At 41.5% G+C, this 24,631-nt stretch overlaps 1 protein-coding gene across 10 annotated transcripts in view; it reads right to left on the bottom strand.

Annotated features, from left to right (window-relative positions):
• The window catches only part of LOC111250741 (cuticlin-1-like), an 83,739-nt gene that overhangs the window by 12,550 nt on the left and 46,558 nt on the right, over positions 1-24,631 (bottom strand). For 7 of the 10 annotated variants that reach the window (XM_022806396.2, XM_086990289.1, XM_086990287.1 and 4 more), the window contains 3 exons: positions 15,399-15,474; positions 1,491-1,688; positions 380-484 (listed from right to left, as the gene is read on the bottom strand). In XM_022806396.2, coding sequence (XP_022662131.1) covers positions 380-484; positions 1,491-1,688; positions 15,399-15,452 — 357 coding nt within the window. In that variant the 5' untranslated portion in view covers positions 15,453-15,474. Of the gene's footprint in view, positions 1-379; positions 485-1,490; positions 1,689-15,398; positions 15,503-15,575; positions 15,659-15,752; positions 23,997-24,631 lie in introns of those variants that run through there. The other 3 variants (XM_022806395.2, XM_086990290.1, XM_086990291.1) reach the window with 3 other exon arrangements.

The following is a 24,631-nucleotide window of genomic DNA, read 5'->3' as shown; positions in this document are numbered from 1 at the left end:
TTTATTCAAATGTTTCAACATTGGTCCTAGACGTCGGTCGGCTTAGCGTAAAAACGACTCTAAGCCAACGGAGTCATAAAAGGGCACATCACCGTTATCGGAAATATCGTTCAGAGTGTATTCTAGTGTGCCCCATGATGATGTGCTCTACAGACACATAACAAGCATACTTTTCTTTCAAAAGATCTATTTCGAAATCTTCAGGAGCTTGGAGGTGATTTCCATTTTTCGAAAAAACACTACCTCAGTCGCATCGTTTTATGTCTCTGTGTTACAGGGCATAAAGGTTAGGGTGTCGCTTAGTATCCGTATACGAAGCTAGAAGATCTTCGTTAACTATCATGAGCAGGCAAATCGAACCATGAAATTAATCACTAACCACATCGGTACTCATGGTGTTGCAGCTTCTAAGCGGCAACGTGTAGACAAGCTTGTCGCGGACGTTACTGTATTCCACCATACACGACGAATTCTTCGATAAACCCTGAAATAGAGATGACGTAAATCGACATTGTAGCTGAAAAATTAAGACGTCACTATCGTAGCCGTAACTAGTTTTTTTTATGGGCGTCTGTTCCGCCAAGTGCCTTACAAAATACAAATTATAGATATTTTTACGAAACGTGTGCTTCTTTTAAGGGTCACTTGTTCGTTTAATTCATTGTAGCTGCTTTTCTGCAATGCTTACTAAACCCCTATCGGACAATGAACTCTACATCGTAACGTTTACTAATAAAACTGAAAAACACGCATCTGTTAAAAAAAAGAGGCAAAAAACAAATACTGTATCATATGCGACATTAATAAATGGCGGTAGGATTCGTTTTTTTTTTTTTCTATTTCGTTACGAGAAGAGACGTTGCTTTTAGAACGCTTCCGTTGGGACAGCCGAGAACCGCAGTACCCGATCGAACGAAAATATCTGTGGGATCAAATCATTGTGATACCATCTATCGCTATCTTCCTCCCGCAAATTCTAGCGACATAAAGGTTGAGATGCCGAAAACTTTAGATGACCTCTATTCCCTCAGACGCACGCAGCTTCACTTTTGGTCCCTTTCGATCTTTTGCCTCAGATGCAAAGGAACTGGCAGATAATGACGATGCTACAATCATTCAAGTTTCTTATAATGATATGATTGTGACGCAATCATGAGAAATACTTTACCAAAATAAAAATGGATTTAGCCATCGTGATAAATTGGCCCAGAGCCGCTTTTGATGTTGTCCGATATTCTTTTTTTCGAGGATTGGATGAAACTGTTAAAAAAGAATACTTTATTTAAGCCTGAAACTGTAAATATGACTCCCGTCCAAAAACCTGTTTATTTTTTGCGATACTCTTGTGTTATATAATTTATGGTATATACACTAGCCAAGAAGATCGGTTTGTTTATTTATTTGTGCCGTTGTTGAAATATATTTTGAAAAGAAGCCCAGTTCATATTGGCGTCGGACGAGACGACTCGCGTAGATCGCCATTATCAAACCTTGGGGTAGATCATCCCGTTGAAGTTGTGCTGTTGTCCAAGAGTAATCTGAATCGTGTTCGAATTGCACTCGATGTCGATCCCGGGCAGTGGCCGTGGTGCTTGCGTCGTTCCGGACGTCACTACGAGGCTATCGGGTGTAGGTATTTCTGTAACGCTGCCCTCCTGGCCCACCACGAGAGACCGATGGGTCGCTACCTAGAATAATACATTGCGCAAACACAGATCATTTCAGATTTGTTCTCTCTGGGGTCTCGTGCCTACGGCCACTGTGAACGATGCAGAGAATGTTAACTTGTGAATAAAGAATGACGAACGCAACGTAAAATCTCAGGATGTTACGTTTTTCGCAACGGAAGGAAAGATGTCTCGTAGGAGGGAAAAAATGCTACTAGCAGCAAAAAAATAAGCATATATACGCGAAACGTGTAGTTCCGAAGCTTCGGGCTCCGGAAACCTTTTGCCGATACTCTAGGTTTTTCATACTCCTATATCGTTCCTGTTGATGAACTCAGCTAGCCTTCGTATTGACTCTTCAATGTACGTCTAATGCGGCCGGAACCCTTAAAGCGGTATTCCCCTTCAAGCATATTACGAATTTCAATGTAAAACACTAACAAATGATTTTTGAAAGACGTTAGCTACCGTGTCAAAGAAACTCGTAACTGTTCTAAGAAACAGATTCGATCCATAATATAAGACTATTTAGACTTTGTGGTCTTGAGCGCTATTGGGGAAGGCATTGCTTTGTGCGTTCGACAAAAAAATTGAGATCGCGTCTGAGACAGCCACATGCTTTCATGCGCACTAATAATAGCTAACATGTGAAATAAGCAAATCTAATTATAAAGCAAAAATAATTGCCCGCCTCATATTCATCGGACATTATACATGTATAACTACTTTATAAAGCGTTTATTGTGCTAAGTAAGATCTGCAAGCGTAAGGGTTTGACTGCAGTACTCATTGCCCCTTACGTTTGAGTAAAATGAGATTAGCCGCCGCAGATTATTCAAACATCGATAGAGTTTATGCAGTTCCGCAAATAAAACGATCAATAACGAGGCCCTTGAACTAATGTCGACAGGTTCTTCAAATCTATTGTAAGGTCACGCAAAGGACCGCTGCCATTGGATGGAGGGAGGGAGGGAGGGAGGGCGGTCGATCAATCCTGAGCATTCAGCTGAAACGCCTCAATAAATAATTACAAACAAACAATAACAACTCGTTAGGACGTCAGGCGATTTTCGTCGGCTCCGTGCTACGATGTCTTTCTGTTCACTTTTGAACACGAACTTTTACGGTGCATAGTGTTACCTTCTTGTTTGTTGGCGTTTTCTTTCATAGCGAGTGCGTTTGACCATGTTTGTCTCTGTAATGTCCGATTAATGACAAATAGCCATTCTGGATACGCATTTAGATTAAGGGACATTAACAATCATTCCGATAACGAATCGGGCCGGAGGGCGCAGGGCGAGGTAAGCGACAGGTTGTCAGGTTAACCGTCAGCAATATAGATTATCACGTCCCCTCCGAATGCGAATTCTTGAAGAACTCAGGAAGTAAGCGTTCTAGTTCCTTCGCGGAGATTCTAGACATCCTGCAGCCTATCACTACTCATAGTTCTGCCGTTCGATCGATAATCAAGCAACGAATTGGAACACATGATTGGATGAAACTAGCCAAGGGTGTAGTGGCACTGATATGGTCATGCTGATAACATGATAGCATATTTACCTGATGTTTTGCGCGAACATTTTCTTCGTTAATCTATCCATCGGGTGCTACTTTTTCCGTGAAGATTGTGTTAATAAGAATAAACAGCGGAGCGTCGAATCATCGAAGTAAAGAAATTTCGTTATCATTTTATACAGCCTCACGCTGTCCGCTAAGTCTTGCCGAGGTTTTTATACTTGTTCTAATAAGGTGAGTCTATGAAAATTTTTTGATACACCTTTTGTTTCTGGACTGTTTTGTTCTGTTGCACGATTTTTCTATTATCGATTGGAATAATCTTATGCGTTTCTATTATATTATATATTTACTAGTTTGTCTCACCAAGCTGACGCTTCGTAGCTGATTCTGATCATTCGGTGCTGCCGCTTATACTCTTGACCGAGAGCGTGTTACGACGTACGCTTATCTTTGTGCATATCTACGCGCATGCCAATATTTGTAATGGAAAACGCCCATCCTGTTGGCAAAGGCAAAAAATAGCGGGTCTAATTGCTACTATCTTCGCAGTAGAAGCAATAGCAGCGGCAACAACGACGACGACGACGGTCAGTCCAGGTAAAGCTACCGCTGAAGCCAATTCTTCGCGCTGTTGTCGTTCATCGTTCGTCGAACAATGACGTTTAAACGATGGACAAACGCTGGGGAAGGGGGCGGGGGTAGTGAGGGAAGCAGCGGCAGAGTTAACCGAAGAAGCTGAGTATAATAAAAGCAATGTTTGTGTGTGTGAATACATTTTTCGCTGGAACGAAAGGAGGCGCGCGCACACAAACCATTCTCAGCGGCGTCGTATTGTTTTCCAGCAGTTTAACTCATTCCACTGGATTTGGCCCCCGGAACTGCCGCGGCAACGTCATAAAGACCTGTTGCCTGCAGTACGTACACAGCATCGTTTCGTCACACGGGCAAGACATGAACGCAATGAAAATAGCTGTTATGTCACGAGTAGAGAACGCAGGCGACGACGCCACAGAACCGGCAAAAATAACAACCTACATATCCACCAATTGTTTCGCGTCACAAAATCATAATCGCAAAAGCAACAATAGCAACAATAATCTAACAACATGAACAACGACACAATAGAATAAGAAGGGGAGCGCGACGGCGCCGCCGATGATGATGATGATCTACGACAATGAAAGCGGGAGAAAGAATTGCTAAATATTTTTTAGCTGGGTCACTTGTGGGTTGTTAAGTCACTGGTCGGCTTGGTTCGGCGTAAACAACTTTCCCGGTGCCCTGATTTCTTCCGAGTTTTGGAGTTCGTGTGCCCTTTGAAAAGGAGTCGGATAGCCGAGGGCTTCCTTTGTCCTCCACTCTTATGCTCCCTGCCCACCTCCACGTGTTCCAAACAGGTCATTGAACCTTTACGAATTAGTTTACGAATACACAAGGTTATCAACCAAACAAGGACGCACGCAAGTCCATATCTAAGGGCGAAACAGTGTCGACACCATCAACACAATTACAACAAAAGTCGACATTTATTCGATTGTAACACAAAACGATAATTGCGTTTACACCACGGACGGCGACCTCGTTCATGGTCACTGTTATTTTTAGACTGATTAGGATAACGCCGGCTGTTGTCCTTGCTGCCGCCGTGGCGGCGGACGTATTTCTGATAAGTAGAGGCAGATTTGACATATGGTGCATGCCTTCCTCATCATGGTGATCCGTTTTACTGAAGTCTTGCTTCAAGCAGAACACAATCATGTATTGGAAACGTTGTTCCGATTGTGTGAAGCTGTCGTCGAAATTGGCAGCGGGAAACTCACGAGAACAAACGAAGAACAAGCGTTCCCGCTTTTTCATCATTTGTTAATGTGCTTTAGTATGTCACGAATGACATCTAGTACGTTTTCTAGACTACTTCATACCGCAGTCTGAAGTTGCAGCTTTAACATAATTACAAAACATCAAACATTACTAAGGACAGTAATAATGCGTTTGGTATTATTACACGAGGCGAAAGTAATAATCTTGTTGAAAATACAATTCAATATTTTGTTTTTTTTTTTTTTTTTTCTAAAGATTGTTTGTTGATAGAAATCGACAGAAGGCAATTTTCTTTGACAAGTCGAAACAACAATTACGTCCGAGCCTCGTCTGTGTCCTGTACCTATATTACCAGCTGCACTTGTGCAGACAGACAGACAGACAAACAAACAAACAGAGATTGACAAATCGGTTTGCAGAATGAAACTCATTGTTATGCGTTCACGCATCAGGCGGAACCTTCACTTCACCAACAGAATAAGGCAGAAGAAATCCATGAAGTGAAGAACAGGGACAGCGTCTAATCAAACCCCACCCGAAGTATCAGCAGCCTTATTCATTCTATTCCTGTCTACACTAGTCCACTTCACTGTACTCTACGAAACCACAATGTTTCGTCGAATTTATCCGTCACCAAAGAAGCGCGGTCCCATCTCTGCCCAATAAATATAGCAAATACTACTCACTGATTACATTTGTTCCCGTTCGTTCAGCCCGCTCTGTTTTTTTTCGTCTAGAGACGCGTCGGTATTACTTGCAGTATTCTCATTCCAATTGTCCCGTTCTAAATCTGGAGAAAGACAGGGTCCGCTACCATTTCAGAGCGACGTTGTGTGAAACTTACGCGTACGTAACGCACAAACCGACAACTACTGGCTCGATCCATATAAAGATTAAGTAATAATAAATAGTTAGGAAGTTTCGCATTAAGCACGTGTACGTTTTACCCAACTTTGTTATGAAACTGTGTAATTTTTGAGCCCAAGTCGACACTGCTTTACCACAGATCGTTTAAATCTTTTCGAAAAAATTGATCGGGCGCCGCAAAAACGTCATGACAGCTATACATACTCATGGAGCTGGTGCTGTTTCAATCCGAATGACACAGTGTTCCTTGTTGATGCCCGAAAATTGCTTCCAAAGTGCACCTTTATGAGCACATATAGTTTTCTTTACGGCATCCATCACGTAATTTTGCCATGCTCACGATTATCGTTTCAATACTCATAGAAGTTCCTACATTTGCCCAATGCCCCTGCTAGGCCGTGGAGGAACGTATGTCTAGGACAACTCCCATTGTTTGCGTACCGCTGCTCTCGAAAAGTGTCGTTTTTAACCTGTGATTATGATCGATAGATATCGTTTTGGTTAACTTTCGAGCCTCTTCTGTGATTCTCTCTCACTCCTGCTTCGATTACATGTAAATGAGTCGATAGGCATAGCGGTCATTTATGTAGCACTTAATGCTTTGTAACTTGGCATTGAGATCAATGTGCCCGTAAGGCTTTAAGGGCGTCATAAGGACCAAAATTATACATGCGTACATTTATTACATTCGGTTCCACTAAGCAGTTTATGGGCAGAGTCCTGTGCGTTGAGATCATCGGGTGTTCACATATTGATAATATTGCACCTGCCTCGCACATACGAAACATGTAAAATCCTAACAATTGGGATGAACGGCAAACACAAGCTGTATGCTAAATTCGACTATGCACAGTGACGTCGCGTAAAACCAAGTTGAAAAAACCTCACGGATGGGCGACTTCCTTTTCCCTCCTTTTTTTTACCGTAAAACGTTTTTCCGTGGCATCCATTCGTTCCTTAAAACTGCGAATGCTTGCCACTTTAGCATCTCGGTATTTCCATCGATTTTGCGTTACTACGATCGTAACTCTCGACATTGTTATAATTATGGCTTCTTGCAAGGTAGAGCAATTGCTTGCCCTTCTTTAGCATAGCTGTCATCTTCGCGGGCATCAGCCAATGAAAAGTCCACACAATGACCTATGGCTTGTTGGAAATACGAGTGAATTGGCCTAAGGCATGATGTGCAGACTGGATCCGTTCTACAGCCTGTTCCTACTGCTGCTATTGTTAACCGCATTGATCGTGTTTTTTCGCTTCATGTATTGGGTGCGTATATGCTTGTGTGTCCGTCAACTTTTCGGATATACAGGGTGGGGCATCTAAATCCAGACATTTTTTCAACTTAGTTCTGAGACCTGTGGTATACAAGAATAGACATTTTCCGCATGAGCTAGAATAGCTATTTCTGATGGTCCTTCTTATTTAATATAACCACCATTTATCGCAGTGACAGCTTCGACCCGGGACCTAAATCATTCACTAGAGAGTCTGAATGCAGATGCCAGTTGAGTCATTATGTACGTCCTTCATCGTTACGCTATGCAATTTTTTTTCTGCATTCTTATTATTACTATAAAACGTCAGCGATAGCCTCTCGACAAATGACTGTGCTGACGGTCGCCGATTGGCATCATGCGCTGTTGTTCTGTTTCGTTCCGCCAGAGTTCGATCACCTGATCGATTTCCTACTTGCATTTCTTCCGTTGTGCATCTTCTCTGACGTCTGTTCGGAACTTTGCTCTGACGACTCGCTCATGCGGTTCGTTAGACAGGCAATGGCTACACTGGCCACGAGGCTGACCATTGGCAGTCACCGTTCAGGCGATTTCTGTACCTTGCGGTCACGTTCCGCGGCATATTCTGCGTCAGCTTTTTGTGGTTCTACGAACGAAGAATGCTGACAATGAGACGAAGGAGACATGGTGCCGCCTTTATTGGTGCCGTAGCTTCTGACTTGCTTCCGTTAGCAGAAGCCTTCACCTCGGTATTACAGCACATAACGTATCGCATGCGGAGACCTTTTGCGTACTCACAACTACCCAATCGAAGCGTGAGCGCTTCCCTTATCCAAGTCAACCTAACAGCTAATCCTGTACCATGCTTACTGACCCTATAATTGCTAAATTGATTTTTTAGGCCTGTGAACTACAATATTACTATGATTTTAGCTTGCGTTACAAATACAGTTTAAATATCAAAAAAACTCCAAAAAACCCGCTAGTCAGAATTAGAGCATTTCTATAATCTACATTTCTCAGTCGAAGCTGTGATAACTCAGTTAGACACTATAAATAGAACTATATATTCAGCAACGTGAGTTGTTCCTGGTATACTTTGGACGTGGCTACTAAACTTAAAGAACATTCCAGACGCGCAAAGATGTGGCTTTTATTATTATTATTATTATTATTATTATGTTTAGGCCTATTTCTTTCTATTACAGGTGCAATGAAAGTCACGAGAGCATTTGTCTCTTACTGCCATTTACTTCAGATGTCTGGTCAGACCGAAGTGCCTGACACGATCCCCTTTTTCATTCTAATGAGCTCTTCAACTGTTCCAATCCTGTTCGGGACCGTCAGCATGGTATAAACATTATAATTACCCCCTCGAACATTTTGTGCAAGCTGTAAATGAGGCTCGTCGTTTCCCCGACCACTGGCCCGCTTTTAGATGTCAGAATACGATTTCTTAAATGAACCAGCTTCAACATGCGGCATAACAGCCAGAATCTCTCTTTTTGCGATGCATCTAACACACAGATACTCGTCGCCGTATAATCATTAACACGTTCGGATGGCTAATGCTGTATCATTCTATATTTCATTGATGCTCTATTATTAGGCAAGTAAAAACCAATTGGCAAGCGAAAGATTTCTGTAAAATAGTGGATACCGTCTTATAGCGATAGTAACTTTCCAACAAGCATTTGCTCTTGCTGTCATGGAAAAAGAGCGGCTGAGTTTTCGATGATTATACTTGACGACGACGACGACGACGATGATGATTGATAATGTACTTCATGTGTGTTCAGACTAAAACGCCAAAATTGAGGACTGGCGTAGCAGCCTTCATTCATTCGTTCGTTAACACGTTCTGTTTTGTTGCTACACTTTTGTGCGTAAGTTGATTTACTATTGAACTGAAGTTCTATGCGTTCCGTTCTTTTCAAGATCAAGGTTGCTCCGGAAGATCCTATCATACACATAGACGATCATAGTTGACAGTACGCGCACTGACAGATAAACACGGTGTGATATAGTTCCACCATTTGCTAATAGCTTGAAGTGAAGCGTCAGCGTCCGCCATATATTCGACTCTCCGTAACTGAGCGACGCATAACTCTAACCGTGCCGCCTTGCGCGGAAGATTCGCAGGTAGTGAGTGCATTGTACCTTAACAGGGACGGTTACGAAACATTGTTGTATTAATTAATTAATGCCATGTCCTTAAAGTAGTACTATGTCGTTCGTTGATAATCAACCTACTGTGGGAAAACCGTTAGTTCATTGGAGTTCCAAGAACCATGTTATACTTTGAAAAGGACTATTATTAGGACACTTTTGGACTATTACGATTTAACGAAGGATATCATCCAGGAAGCGATGCCGATCCTATTGTAGAATAGTGAACAACACTCAATATGGTCAAGAATATATTCGCTTTTTATATATATATATATATATATATATATATATATATATATATATATATATACATACATACATAACCGAGTCGAGTAATTTTCTCGTATAACTGACGATGCCTAGGCCTAGCCACAAAGCGTAGCTACTTGATTTAATGTATCTTGCGCCACTTCGGCTTCTATTTGAAGTAGCAATATTTAATAGATAGAACGGATAATAAATTGTAGATAAAACAAAGATTTGATGAGGCAATTACCCCTATTTAATTCGCGGGGTATCCAGAGAAGAACTAGATTGGAACACTAGTTTTAGCGTTACGCTTTGAGAGCGAGAGCACATGTGCGTAGAACTCTCAAGATTACACCGCAAGAGTTCTTCAGATAACCTATGCAATTTTTATACCTGATCTAAACAGAATGAGTAATTTTAAAAAACTTAACTGGGATAACCTTTGTTATTAGGCTCAATAGCGTGCTCTGAGCCACCATTCTATTTAAACTTGCTAGCCTTATATCGCGTAGTACACCAACTCTTCATCGAACCTATAACGGGCTCGATATTCTGTCATAAACTTGAAGACCTTTTTTTATTATCACTACATTATAAATCATCCGCTCAATATTTCGCATAATATTAACTGAAAATATCAGCTTTGGAATGGAGGGCTTTAGTAGAAGGCTCCCATTAGAAACGTTTGCTTAAAAATATACCACTGCAAATAAATTTAATAGGAAACCGTCCATAGCGGAATTCAGAGGGGTTGAATGACTTATCCGTCGCTTCGTAAGGTGTTCACTGGTTTTCGACGGAAATAAAATGTTTCTACGCCTCGATTCGAACTTCGACTACTACGGTATCGTTAAGATTATCAGGCAAATGCGTTATTCATTAAGCTATCATGGGGACAATATTAGTAAGCCCTCCTATGTTGCGAATTTACCTTTCACTATTGCCGTTAGGCATTCTGTCAGATGGCTGGCTCCCAGTATGAAACGGACTCTGTCTATGCCCGGGGGCTCGAATTTAGGACGTGTCCTTAAGCTTAACAGGGAAATTCGTTATCCATTAGCCTTCCAATATTTAATGACAGCAAAATTAGTCGCCTCCGCAAGTTTAATCTAAGCGTCTAATCCGACATCGTATGGCTCCTTAGACTAGGTTATTGAGCCTGGTGAAGCACTGGTATTGATCACGGGGATGGCGCCTGGCCATTCTATCTCTACAGGTCGTCGTACCCACGTGGAATAGTAAGACCACTTGTAAGTTAACTGCCTGCATGCACAACCCCCGGACACCAGGTTGTGTTACCATAGTTTCGGAATTTGAATCGATTTTGAAGCAGTCTTGTTTCTAAAACATTCCGATATATGACCGCTAGTTTGGGCTGCCAAACGTATTGTTGAGTGGGTTGACGCCCAACAGCAACAGCTAGCTGTCGTTCAAGATCAGAAAAGATCAGATATTATTAGGATTGCTCAATCTCCATACCAGCAATAGTCTAAATCAGTCTGACCTTAGGCATTTAATGAAGACGCTGCATGAAGGGTTCGCGCAGCCACTTCGAAGGTTGGAAGTCTACCGATAACGTATTTTGTCAGTCATTCCGTACCCACCGGCAATCAGCCTTTCCTACACGCGCGTCCGCGGTAAGTCGCGTCAGCATAGCGTGTTCACATCGCAAGGAAAGCATAGCAAATGTTAGATGGTTAAGTTCTCATTTATTCCACTGGATTTTCCAGCTTTCCTAGTAGAGGAAGACGGTTCAATCCGATTTTTTGTATATTTCCGCAAGTTGTACGTACACAAAAAAACATTTTTCTATTTCCGCAAATCGTGGATGCCCTCGATGTATTAGAAAGGGCCCAGGTATTCTTCCCCTGCCATCTAATAAGTAGTACATTCTCATGGCACCCGGTGACATCAAGAAAACTGCGGAATTTTCAGGCGGTGCATATCAATTCAGGTGGATGCCCTTCAGGTTGGCCTATGCTCTGGTGACTATTCAATTACCGATGAATCGAATACTGGCTAAGTGTTGTACCACATCCTAGTCTATCTTGATAGTAACATTGTATACTCTCGGAGCTTCGAGGAGCATCTTCGCCATCTCCGAGGAGCATTGTTTGCTTTCAGTGCTGCCGGTTTACACCTCAAAACGTCCAAGTATTCATTTACTGTATACGAGGTCATATATTTGGGTCATGATTTTCTTGTTGGGTAGCTATTCTAACCCAGAAAAGGAAAAGTGCCATCCATTACTGTTCACTACTATACTACTCGTCAGTTACAAAGCTCCCTAAGGCTGGCGTCCTACTGCGTCCGGTTCGTTCGGAGCTTCGCCAAGGTCGCAGACCGTGTACGCTTTGTTAAAAGTGGACATCGCTTTTGTGTGGGTTGTGTATTATTAAGTGGTATTTCTGGGCTTTGGAGGTGTCCTGACAACATTTCCAGGAAGGCCGGTTGATCTAAAAGAGACTAACACGAACGGCGCGGGTCTTACAACGGTGCTCGTCCGGTTTTCCGGGGACGTGGAGTGCGTAGTGGCCTATGCGATTAAGCGTGTTCCAGTCCACAAGCCGAGCTGATATATGTCGGAGACAAAATTAATAAGGTATGGCTGTTATCTGAACAGTATAGAAATTTTACTCTTACCTTGCCTCAAGCTAGTTCAAAAGGCCCTAGAGCTGTTGAAAAATTATTTTAACGTTCGTTAACAGAATGGCTCTGTAAGTCTACGTAGATATACGGTGACGACCAATATGCTCTCGAGAGATCGCCAGGTCGCCTTGCCGTCGAAGAAACGAAAGGCTGGCCAGTTCCTACTACAAATAGCCACGTTTGCCAATTCGAACTACAAGGTTTCCAGTCGGTCTTTGCAATCGGATAAGCTTCCAGCATTCGCTGTTTCCGCAGAGGCAGTTCAGAAGACACGAGGGCTGTGTGCACGTGTCTGGGAAAACGTGTGTGCATGTGCTAGCAGGTGTTGCATTCGTTTTGCTAATTTTTGTTCTGGCTCGCCGCGCGACAGCTCGAGCGGTGTAAAGACCCGCTTCGCCTTGAAATCGCCCTGCTCCTCCGTTCTCGCGATGCTACCAGCGGTCGCGTTCAAAATGAGTACTACAGTCAGTGAGGCCCTAGACGCAACGAAATTTGAATTACCGCCAAGACCCAAGGCCATGGTGCCTCGCGAGCCGTCATTAGACCAAGAGTCGGATGCTCGGCATTCAAGCTGCAGACAAAGGCCCCCGTTTGACTTCGACGGGGCAAGCGTGTTCCGTGAGAGACTGCTTCCACGTGCAGGGCAGTTCGGCCCGAGAAATTCAGTTTCGTGCGCCTACCACGCCAGCACTTCGACGTCACAGAGGCTGCTGCCCAAGCTCAAGACATACTAGCACGTCAAGAAGAGCAAGCCACAATATATCCGTTGCTTACGCGGGCCGCTGCGAAATATCCGCAAAGATTAGGCACGGTACGAACGCATCCTACCCACTATCATGAACGCAAGGAACGGACGTGTAAATTACACAATTAGAATAAATGTATTTCCGGTTCCGGCCGGCTGTAATGTGTAATACCCCCTTGGTGGCTGGTCACCGCTAGTCCTCCAGCAGTCAAACCTTGGCACTATATAGTGCGTATATGTATGTATATATATATATATATATATATATATATATATACATAATGTCTCTTCAGTCTTTAAAGTTTTGTTATCTAACTTGCAAAAATGCCGGGCTAAGTAAACTGCTCTATTATTTGAGAAAGAAATTAGCTTACAACAGACGCTTAGTATCCAGCGCAAAACAAACGTGCTTAAGATCAGAACACAAAATTGGAGTTCGCATAATCTTTTCAACAAAGTAACATCGAAAATTTAGGTACGATACTATATCTCTATGTGAAACGTTCTTTGACTAGAACAGCAATAGACAAGTTGTCGTATAGTTGAGTAAAATATGCCAAAAAATAAATGACATATCAAAGCGTAATGGAGTAACCTGTAGGCCTCTTTCCGCAGGCACCAGCTGAACCATATATTGCGTATCCTTCAAGCATACCAGATCGTCTATAACGTTACGAGGAGCATCCGGTAACGGAATATTAATACACATGTAGCTATTAGTAACAAACACCATGGGTGGATTTGATATTCAATTTTATTAAGTGTTTAAGTAACTTCAGACGGAAAACTATGAAGCAGATACGTTACCCACTGGGTTATCATTAAGCTTCACTCTACTCTTGGGTGTTAGCACTACCTTTGGCATGTAATCAAATAGTACCGATTCCTCCATGTGTTTAATTTAAGATGACACCGATTTAAAATACAACACGAGAACCTTTCCATCGGTAAACGAGGAGGAATAGCCAAGCGCCCTTGTTTCCCGTTATAACGTTTTTTTTTTTTATTCAAAATAAAATCACCTTACATATACTCACTCATTATTTGCGTGCCCAGCCATTTGGCGGATAAATACACCAATAATAAAACCGTTGTTTATTAATAAAAACGACTGATAAATCAAAATAAAGCCAATTAACTCATCTCCTTCTCCTAATCCATCGACGAAGAACTAAAGGCACTCGTTCCGTGTTACAGCAGAGCCGTGAGAAGTCCCTTCCTAGCATTGCAGAGCGTAATCTACTGTGTAACATAACTATTCACTGTATAAAAGCTTAAGTTTAGTTACTATAAACGGTATATGCCATAATAGTTCGCGCTGGGTTTCAGCAAAGTCTTTTTTAAGTCATAAAGCAGAGTTACAGGTAGCAGCTGCAAAATTTTAAACTTTTGCATGAATTTACAATAATTACACGAGAGAAACTTTTTCGTGCAACGTACGTGCGAGGGCTAGGTGGAGTGTCAGGCTGTCAATCACGAGGTGCCGAATTCGATTCCCAACTGACACTGCGTTGTCTTTTTAAATTAGCTGATCTTTTTTTGCATCAGCTCGCTGCGCAGCTGCGTTTAACCTGCATGAACATCATTGTGATCTCCAGCCGTGATACCCTCGAATCTGTTTTGAACAGCAGAAACAGGCTTTTAACGGGAGCGCTGGTCTTATGGCTGGTTTCTGTTCTTGCAGAAAAATAAAAAAAAAAAAACTTTTATTCCAGTTTTTATCCTTTTAAGAGCTTTGCTAAGAAAAAGCAATCTGTTCTTTTTGTCTCTTAACAGACGACGTCTGCGTCTCCGATGAAAACTTTTTTTCTTCACACAAATTATGTAGAACTTTTATTATGTCATTTATAGATACCAGCAAACGTAGCGTCAATTAACAGAATACAGTGGTTCATTGGTAGCGCCGTATTCTACCCAGTCGGACAGTTCTAGCTCGTTGATAAACAGGTTTTCGGTTGGCGGCCTTACACGCTCGCATATTCAGACAAGTGTGCACTTTTTTTTTTCTATCAATAGTCGAATGAACTTTTAATCCGATCTGTTAAACTATTTCGTATACTACTCATCAGATGGTTGAATCTTCATGTTCACGAAAGTTTAGGATGCTACACAGAGACGCTAGTCTCAAGGTGTCCGGTAGACGAAATAGCGTGCCCGTTTTTTGTTCATTGTTATTGTTATTTTGAGCAGCACAAGTGTACTTCATCGAAATCACCGTCATAAAAATGATATTATGACGCGGGCTCGCAGCTGCTCGGTGCTATCACCTCTTCGCATTTCGATGGAACAATAATATCGTCCGGTGATAGATTTATTTCTAGCCTCGTTTACGATCGATCTTCAATAAAAAAAAAAAAACTCCATGTGAAGCGTATCTTACTTTAAATTCGTTATCCAGTCTCAAATATTCAAGGAGAATAATTATATAGTTTCCAGTTTAGGAATAGAAACATTGCAATTAATTCTACTTACGATTAGAGATAAGAACATCATCTCCTGTAGAAGATGGCGTCTTTTGGCTGTCATGATTCCCGAGAGTGATTGTACACTGAAATTGCGACCAAACATCATTGCTTCTATTAGAAAGTATATATGTGATAATTTTTATTAAAATATAATTCATGCAAAATTTCCAATCAATTAATTTACCTGATCAGTTTTTAGAAATAATAATAATAATACAAAACGAATGTTTCAGCTTGCGATTCATTCGAGCTCCACTACTCTACCCCCTCCTCCCTGTGCCCCCTTATTAGTAATACGGTGACGTGTAACAACTAAACATATTAAGTATTAATCATTCAAGCGCAGAATTTACTCACGTACCGTTAATTTAAGGCCAACATTGTTTCACCGACTACGTTGCTTGCTCGTAGAGGGCGGAAATTCCTCAGGGTCGATATACTTGCACACGCAACAAGGCCTACTACATGACGAAGATCTATTCTGCATTTAGTCACAAGAAGACACGTGATCCTATTCACGGTAGTCAAACGTAATTGCAAATAAAAAGCTCGAGTACAGCGTTGGCGCGCTCGGTTGAAACTCTCGTTTCGATATAATGCCGAGACGCCACACCTATCCGTTTACTCTATGCGATGCAATTTTCATGGATTCTTTTCGTCGGTGCTCTCCTAAACTGCTCCTAAGAGTATCTTTCCCTATTCTAAAAGCTACTACTACTACTACTACTAAGTATAACGTATCCGAACGCACGCACAAGGGAGGCGCTTGAGGGATAATAATTCATATACGAATACATTATGTTGTGTTTGTCATTTCATTGCAAAAAAAGAGGCAAACTAGAAATGGTCTACCCACTCTTCTGCCCTCTGCTGGCTTCTCAGTGTAACGAATGCTGTAAATCTACATTAACCAGAGTCGTCGTAGTCAAATACCTCTGTCAGATTACGATCGGCGGCATGTTCTTTGTCGTACAAAGTCCCGCAGCCTGCCAATGTTCGGGCTAATAGTTTGCCTGTACATCAATTCGAACAGTCAGAAACGCGGTCGTCAGATCAGCCGTCGATTGCTACCATTACCTTAAACCACTGCTGGCGCCATTACCGTAGCACGCGCGCTCCGTTGTATCTACAGGCACTATACAATTGCCGATACACAACTGCTTAGCACCGCTGTTACTGGCGATAACCGTGGCTACCGAGAGGGATTCTGTGGCTGCATTCTATTTGCCTTATTCCGACGTTTTGCTTTTCCATTTTTTCGTCTTCTGTTTCCACTGAATAACCTCTTTTGCGCACGTGATTTCCTATCCAGATATTGTTCTTTCGCTCTATTCGATATTGTTGTATGTTGACAGGACAACGGCTCGACACAGGCGGCGCGACAACAAACTATCGGTAAATTCCTTAAAAAATGTTCGAAAAATGATAAAATAACAAAATTTTTTTTGTTACTTTATCATTTTCCGAAGCAGCCGGATGGCATGAGCCGTTGTGGGTGAATCAATTGATCACAATCTTTTTTCCGACAAATGTCCGAACACTCCGAATCCAACCGTTCGACAAGGGCTGCTTCGAAGCATAGATTTAAGTTTCGAATTGTAAAAGATGACACTGACAACCCGTTCGATATTAATGGCTTACGTCAAAAAAGTTCAATGTACACTTGCAGGCACTTTTATTAAAGGCACAACAGAAAAAAGTAAGGTGAATATTTATCCTATGTACATATATCATGGAATGGATCACATAACTGAAGAAGGCGGGTATAATCCTTGCGGTCGGAATGTACTTCTGATAATGCTTTTCCGTAGAATATTAGAAGGATCAAGAGAGGTAAAAATTATCAAGATGGAAACGGTTGTTGTTAATTAAATCAGCCAAAAGACGGCGGACCCTTCATTCGATGCGAGACTATCTTTTCTAAGTGCGCTAAAAAGTTACTACTGCTGCTACCATCAATCCGAAAGAATCGTTTGGTAGTTTATAGCTTACTAATGACCTTTTACCGTCATCATATGAAACTGCAGAACTTTAATACGAATGAAAAGGATGGCATATGTTCGATAGAATACATTTTTTTAATATCAAGCTTAGGGTCAAAAAGCTTCATTATGAATGCCTACTATGTATGGGTAAACGTTGTTCAAAATGAGGATCAAACGAAGCTTCACATCCAGAATAAATCCCGCGCCGAGGATAAAGAACAGCGGCAAAAGACGACTGAACGAGGATGTACGAAAATTCTGTAGATCACTTTGAATCTTAGCCTACAGCTGACACCAAACCTCAGTCTGCTCTTTTGCAATTGTGACCATTTTTACGAATATGAGAAAGCCCAGATATAGCTATTGCGTGTCCCTGCGTGTTTGGGGCATTTTAGCTTTTGTAGATATCTCCGTAAATGTATTATGTAATTCTACAAAGAAAGTAACAGAAGGTGAAATGTCGGTTTTCTACCGACATTTTTTTCTTGAATTAGATTAGTGCGAGTATTCTGAGCAGATCCAGTTGACTTTAAAAAAGAGTGCTTGCTTCATTGATGACCATTCCACCTTTTTTTGGCCGTCTCAAGATCTTTGGTGCTGTCTCAGAGAACGAGACTTCGGTTATCATCTTCCATGATGAATTCTCTTGACAGGCTCGCGTCGCAGACAGCAACAACAACAACAACAATGCAGGACAAGACAGAACAGCAGAGGTAGAAGTGAGGGTATTAAATGAATAAGATCTATTCTTCTGGTACTTCAGCTCGCGTCCTAAGCGTAGATGCCTGCGTTTGTTTGAGAACTTGTTTACCATTATTCTGCTTTCTTCCTCTGCTTGTTTCGTCTAGCAGTGCTGCTTTTCCTTGCCTTGACTCACTTACTTTATTTGTTTATTTGACTCGGCCGCGGCAAGTTTTATGAAAGCAACCTTGCCGACATTTCATGATCGGGGCCCCCGCTGTTCCGTCGAAACTTTGGGAATCCGGTCGGACCAAACGTAACGCGAACAGATACCGATTAAATTGGTAACTTACTGCGGGATTATGACACCGCACTTGTCGACCCGTTAATCCTGGCATAACGTAGTAAAAGTAATGGTAACACTACCAGTTACTGCTATACATACTGTTACTATTCGGCTATTTCCTCCATTAAGTATTATAATAAGCAATGTCTTGTACATCTCAAGTTTACCATCAAGGTAAATTTATGCTGCAGTTAATATTGTGTTTCAGTTCAACTTTACGTCTATTGAATACCCTACGGTCCTTGTACACGTAGTCAAGTGTCTAACGACCGAACGCCAGGCTCTAACAATTATATTGTTTTTCGTCATAAACAACGTTCAGTAGCCCTATATATACCTTTTTATATTAGAAACAAAGAACCGTAACACGGAGTATTAGCTTGATCGATATAATAGCTACTGTCAGAGGAGGCTAGTAAAGATCAAGTCAAAATCGCCCAGCCTACATCCTGTCTTCTAGCGATTTCAGTGTATGTTTGTTTTTTTTTTTATTTTTCCTTCGTGCATGCATGAAATTGACGACTAGTAAAAAAGCATAGAAGTAATTTAGTTTAATTGGGTATCGAACGGTCCAGTTAATGGCTCCTTAGCTAAATCGTTACAGTTTTCGACAAAGCAGAAAATTTACTGATAAAACGTAATCTATTCAAACACGAAACAAATTGATCGTTTGATCTAAGCGATATGGGTAGTAGATACAATATATTAATACCTAAATACAATACCTGTGTCACAGTAGTTGTTTCCACATATGTTTCAACGCCGCTGTACATAGTAAATCAGTAAACGGATTAAAACATTTGCGAAGACTATGATGTATCTATATACATAGTCTTCTATAATTGATTGCCAATGCTCAATAAAAAGCGGTGCAGATAAGAAGTGAGCTCAATGGTTTCGACTCGACTGTTACAGCCAAGTTCCTACTGCATGGCGATCGTATGGCCGTTCACGTCACTTATGGATACGATCATTCATGCAGAAATGCATACAAACGTTCGCTCATCTAAAATGAGATAGGAATATTTCTGTGCAGGCACCAGTGGCCTTATTGTATATACATGGACAAACCCCCTTTACCAGCAGCAGCAGCAGCAGCTACTTGTGAATTAGGACAATGCCGGTGGTACTTCAAAATGGAAATCCCTGTTTAAAATATCATTCTAGCCAGTGTAATCAACTGGATTTACCTAGTTTCATGAGAATTAGTCCAGACGTAGGTTCCAATAAAGGTCATAACGGAGGAACCCAAAGAAGGGGTCTTAAGTTTATGTCACATTGTTAAGACTGACGTACATTGTCTGTGTAGGGTGTCACCCCTCCGCTCAATCCGCAGTAAGTACCATTAAATGCTACTTCGTGTAGTGTCAAAAGAACGCAATGGCCATACAAGGAGAAAATGGTACGATTTACGGATAATATATATATTACGAAGATAAAAAAAATTCATACATGTATTACTTCCAAAAAATCCGACGATACTAAACTATGAAGTTAGGTAACTTTTAACCAAGGGATAAAAAAAAGTGAAAATCATCACTGAAAGATAGCACGTTCGTTATCACAAACAAAATTGAAAAGAATAAACTATGAGCAGAAGGCAAAGTTACACTGAAAATGATTCTTTAGACGAACTGCCATAAAGTCGCGATTGCGCAGTGACCCTGCTGTTTAGGTTTCAGACCTAGAAAACCGTAATATTATTATCTTTCTGCAAGAGTAATTCATGTGAAACGTTTTCGATCCCAAGCAGAAAGACGTATACGGCTTATTTCACGGTTTATGGAAAAAAATAACACGTTTTATCTACTGAATCGGTGTATCAATTGACGTTGAGGCACGGCTCTATAATACATAGTAACTATGCTTTATGCTGCTCAATAGGCTTATATATATATATCTGTCGTACAGTATATCTGTCGTATATATACTGTACATAGTCTCTGACAATGACTAAATTATAAAATAGAGTTCGATTCTTACAATAATAAGAAAAATATTTAAAGTCCCTACTGACTGATATCTAGAAACACACGCATCTATGATGAACACAGAAGCAATCTAAATAGTGGCAGTCTTGGTTTTATTCGGCTTTTTAGTAAAGCCACTTCAAAGTGCCTCGGGGGAATTGCCGCACGACTGGGGTATATGGTGCAAGATTTATTAGCACCATGAAATTGTCTTTCATGTTGTGAACACACAGAGAGCTAACGGATGCAGCCACACAGCGTCAATAGTAATCGACGAGACAGAAACCTATTAAAAAAAAAAAACTTTCAAAAGTTTTCAAAAGCTGTTGATGTACTGCCTTCCACCCGGTAACGTACAGCGCGATTTTAAAAGCTCGATATTCTTAGAAGTTTAACTGCCTACTGGCCCGAGTACTGTAGACCGTGCGAGAACTTCGTGGCAATTAAGTCAACTTCGTACCTGGGTACGTTTTAGGCATTTAACAGGCACACAATGTGAAACTAACCCAGTCGCAGAGGAATGATGACTAATACTTAGGAATCGTTTGTTGCCATTCGTTAACCTAGAAAAAAACATGCCCAAATATCTTATATCGGAGCCCCCAAAAGAAAATCGGTTACCGTTACGTGGCCCGGTGTATTTATATCGACAGGTATTGCACTTTGTATCTCTGTACAACGAGTGACAAATTCTTTTATACATAACCTTCCTGGTATATGGATCTTTCAATATCAGTTGCTTCATAGTGCGTCTCTGTGTGCGCGAGTCAAATGGCAATTCCAGCATTAAGACAATTACGTACTTAGATATTTTCGGTAAGTTCGTCTCAAGTTTAGTAAAGAGCTGTGTGTAGATTTGCTAACTGCTAAGCGGATCTAGATGGTTCAACTTAAAAACTTGTAGTAGCTTGTTTTTGTTGGTTAATGTAGCTGAGCTCATTAGCATATTCTACTGGAAATCAGAGCGTACATACAGACTCAGGAAGTTTGAAGCGTGCCAATCCCGTTAGCATACTCATGCCTCTATGAAAAAAAGGTGCCAGTTGAGCTGCAAGAAAACAACTTTTCACAACAGATAAACCCCATCAATAGAGCCGATTTAACCTTTTAGTTAAAACACCTAAAAATCATCTTTTATATCAGAGAAGAAAAAACATGGCGGAGCAGTTAGCTTGGCACCGGCAACGAAAGTACCAAAGCTGATTCTGAACTTAATCTTAAGCAGCAAAAAATAATAACATAATAAATTCGACGACGATGGTGCGTTGCGAGCGGGAGGTTCTTTTTTAAGTTTGCAATGCCTTAATCCTTATACGCAGTGGAAAAATTGCGTTATTCCAATGAGGAAGTTTCGAATTCTCTCATCTCTATATCGGCCGTTTGTGTCTTTGATCGTTCAGTTACAGGATAACGTGTTACACAAAACGTACTGCACGAGCTCGAATATGTATAACCACCTACAAATTGCATTTGTAATTGGATTTCGTTCTTGCTATCTCCATAGCCGCCTACCCGTAGCAGTCCTATAGGTCCCTCGCTAAAGAAAGATCGTGCTTTTTGCTTGCTCCAATTCACACCCCACTAAATTTTATTTATTTTGAAATTAATACGAGGTTAGGATTGTGTCGAAAGTACAGATTTCCTATAAAAATGTAGAGCATAAAATAGAACCAACTTTGACAGTCACCAGCGAGACGAAGCTGGGTACGAATGGAAATGCGCAACCGCGACATCGGGCAGGATGTGCCTTTAAGATACGAGTTCTTGGCTTTTGTTCGGACCGGTCTAGGTATTACGCAGGAAGCTTGGCCCCACGTCGTAATTATGTTCTTGAAATTCGCTTTTGAACATAATTCAAACGGAAGTAAGGTGGCTCCGCTGACTCAATGGTTGCCAAAATAAAGGCGGACCTACCAAAGACGCCACACCCAATTGCTTATGATTTCTCCTGAATTAAATTCTATGAAGCTTAACGCCACTGGCACATTGGCGGATTTGCTTCGAAAAACGACCCGTACATAAGTGAATTATTGCGGTTTGTCATTAAACACAGATTTATGTTATTGCAAATTAATAAATATGACATAACCAGTAGGTTCCCCTTGATTTCCTCTCAAGAATATGTATCCCAAATCTGCTCTGCAATAATTGGTCACATGAAAGGGATATTTCATGGCTGTGAATCAGAGCTCAATCTGAAAAAACCAATATGTCAAGGTTCGTGTACAATTTCAGTATAGCCGCACTAGACGTCACCAACTATTGGGCAGAGGTAACGACTGTTGGACTCGATTATACCCACCTTCGAGGATAAAAACTAATTTTACGAAAGTAATGGTCGCTCGTCTTAATGTACGCGGCGGTGCTAATCGCGAGATACCGGCCCTTCGTGAAAAAGATGATTGACCCATCAGCCAACGTCATTTTAATGGCGTTACTCCGGTGATGCAAACAGCAAATCGAACCCCCATCGTGTGTGACTAGTGTCCAGCCAGCCGGATCCTTTACGACTGTCCCACCAATTTTTTTCTTCTTTTATTTAACAGCTCTACGTTTCGCGTCCTCTTCAGCTAAATTATGGGGATTAGAAAGAGCAAAAGTACCAAGGACAACAAACGAGGTATTACCGTAATTCTATGTTGTTCTTACCAGAAGGATTGCCACTCTTCACGAGGCGATATGGACTTTTCAGCAGAAATGTCTGTACGACTCCCTAATAGCGTGGGCACGATGACCGAATCTCAATCAAGGTCGCTCTATATTGAATCAAGTCACGTCTATTAAAAACTATCATTAATAACAACGAAAAAAACTACTGACGATAGCCGTCTTGGGTAGCGGGGCCATCCGCAAAACCCGCCGCCCCACCCGAAGCGTTCATTGTTCGAACTAAAGAAACGAACGAAAGCCTGGCGACCGCCGCTTGAAATCAACCGACGCCGTGAATCAAGCTGGAACAACATTTCCAATCGACCCTCTATTATTGTGGCGCGTCTTATCAGCCCACTCTGGATGGAGGATGACAGTTGTACTTTTACAGTTATTTACACTGTTCTAAGTACTTAAATGTCATGCCAGCGGCAGTATTCGTTGCATCTATAGGTTTTGACTCTTCTTGATGCTTTCAATTTCAAACGTCATTCGATGAACAATTGAGCCCTTTGCAACAACCAAGCGACCATCGGAACCAGTCTCGCGTGATACCGCAGCGTCGGCGGCAGGATGACAACGAACGCTCAGTGTGTCTTATACGACCGAGTACATCAATCAAAGTGTGACACTATTTATATCGGTGTTAATGGTGGGAATGGAGATAAGAACCTGCTAAAATTCGCACCCGGCGTAATTACGTGAGGAGGAAAGGGCGATGACGACAACAACAACAACAACAACAACTCCTTCGACCACACAAACATGGCCTGTCAGGAACAGTTCAAAGTTTGCCATTAGTACTAAGGCGGCTGTCGTAGCGTTGCTTTGACGTTAAGGGTGATCTACCCATATTATAAGACAACATCTAAGTGGTATTTAAGTTAGGCCTAGCTACGTTTACGCGCGAGGGCAAGCCAAGGGTAATTAGGCAACACACGTAGTTGGTTGTACGTCTAGAATTCCGCAAAAAGTTCTTTGAATACTGTTGAAGCTCGAACACGTTTCAAAACTGACCAGGATTATACGTACCGAACGCTGTGTCGATAAAGGGCTGCAATGATCCATTACTGATATAGTGTCGCAAAAGGAACAATCTGTTTTTACTCAGATAACCAACCATTCAATAAGTCAATCAATTACTTTCTTAACGTAACAGTTTTTATTATGCCGCGAGCCGCATTGGCCAACCACGAAGAGTCCTTGAAGCTTTCATAACTGGTTGTTTTAAGCTATTTTTATTATAACAATACAGACGAAAACCAGGCAATTGTCAGTAATGTCAGCGTTGCAGTAGACGAAACGTTCGCGTCGTCCTGTATAAGCGATCGAGGAGAAAAACAATCAGCTATCATTTCATTATTTCTAGTCGATTTGAGCACTGGGAGTCACGCGGCCTATAATGCTATCTTCTACAGTTGAACGAGGCCTCCTGTAACCAACGAACAGTTAAGACTAGAAGAAAATCTTCCGGCCGCCGCTAGATAATTTGATTAGTCATAAATTCTGTTAACGTACGCACGTGATTAACACGACGAAAACAAAATACCTTCGACTCTCTGCACAGAAGGTTAATAACGTTGAAAAAGACCGATGTAAAGATGTAGAA

The sequence above is a fragment of the Varroa destructor genome, unplaced genomic scaffold (genome assembly GCF_002443255.2).
Source record: "Varroa destructor unplaced genomic scaffold, Vdes_3.0 BEIS01000005.1, whole genome shotgun sequence".
Lineage (NCBI taxonomy): Eukaryota > Metazoa > Arthropoda > Arachnida > Mesostigmata > Varroidae > Varroa > Varroa destructor.
The sequence above is the reverse complement of the archived record's forward strand: the minus strand, read 5'-3'. Positions and strand labels throughout refer to the sequence as shown.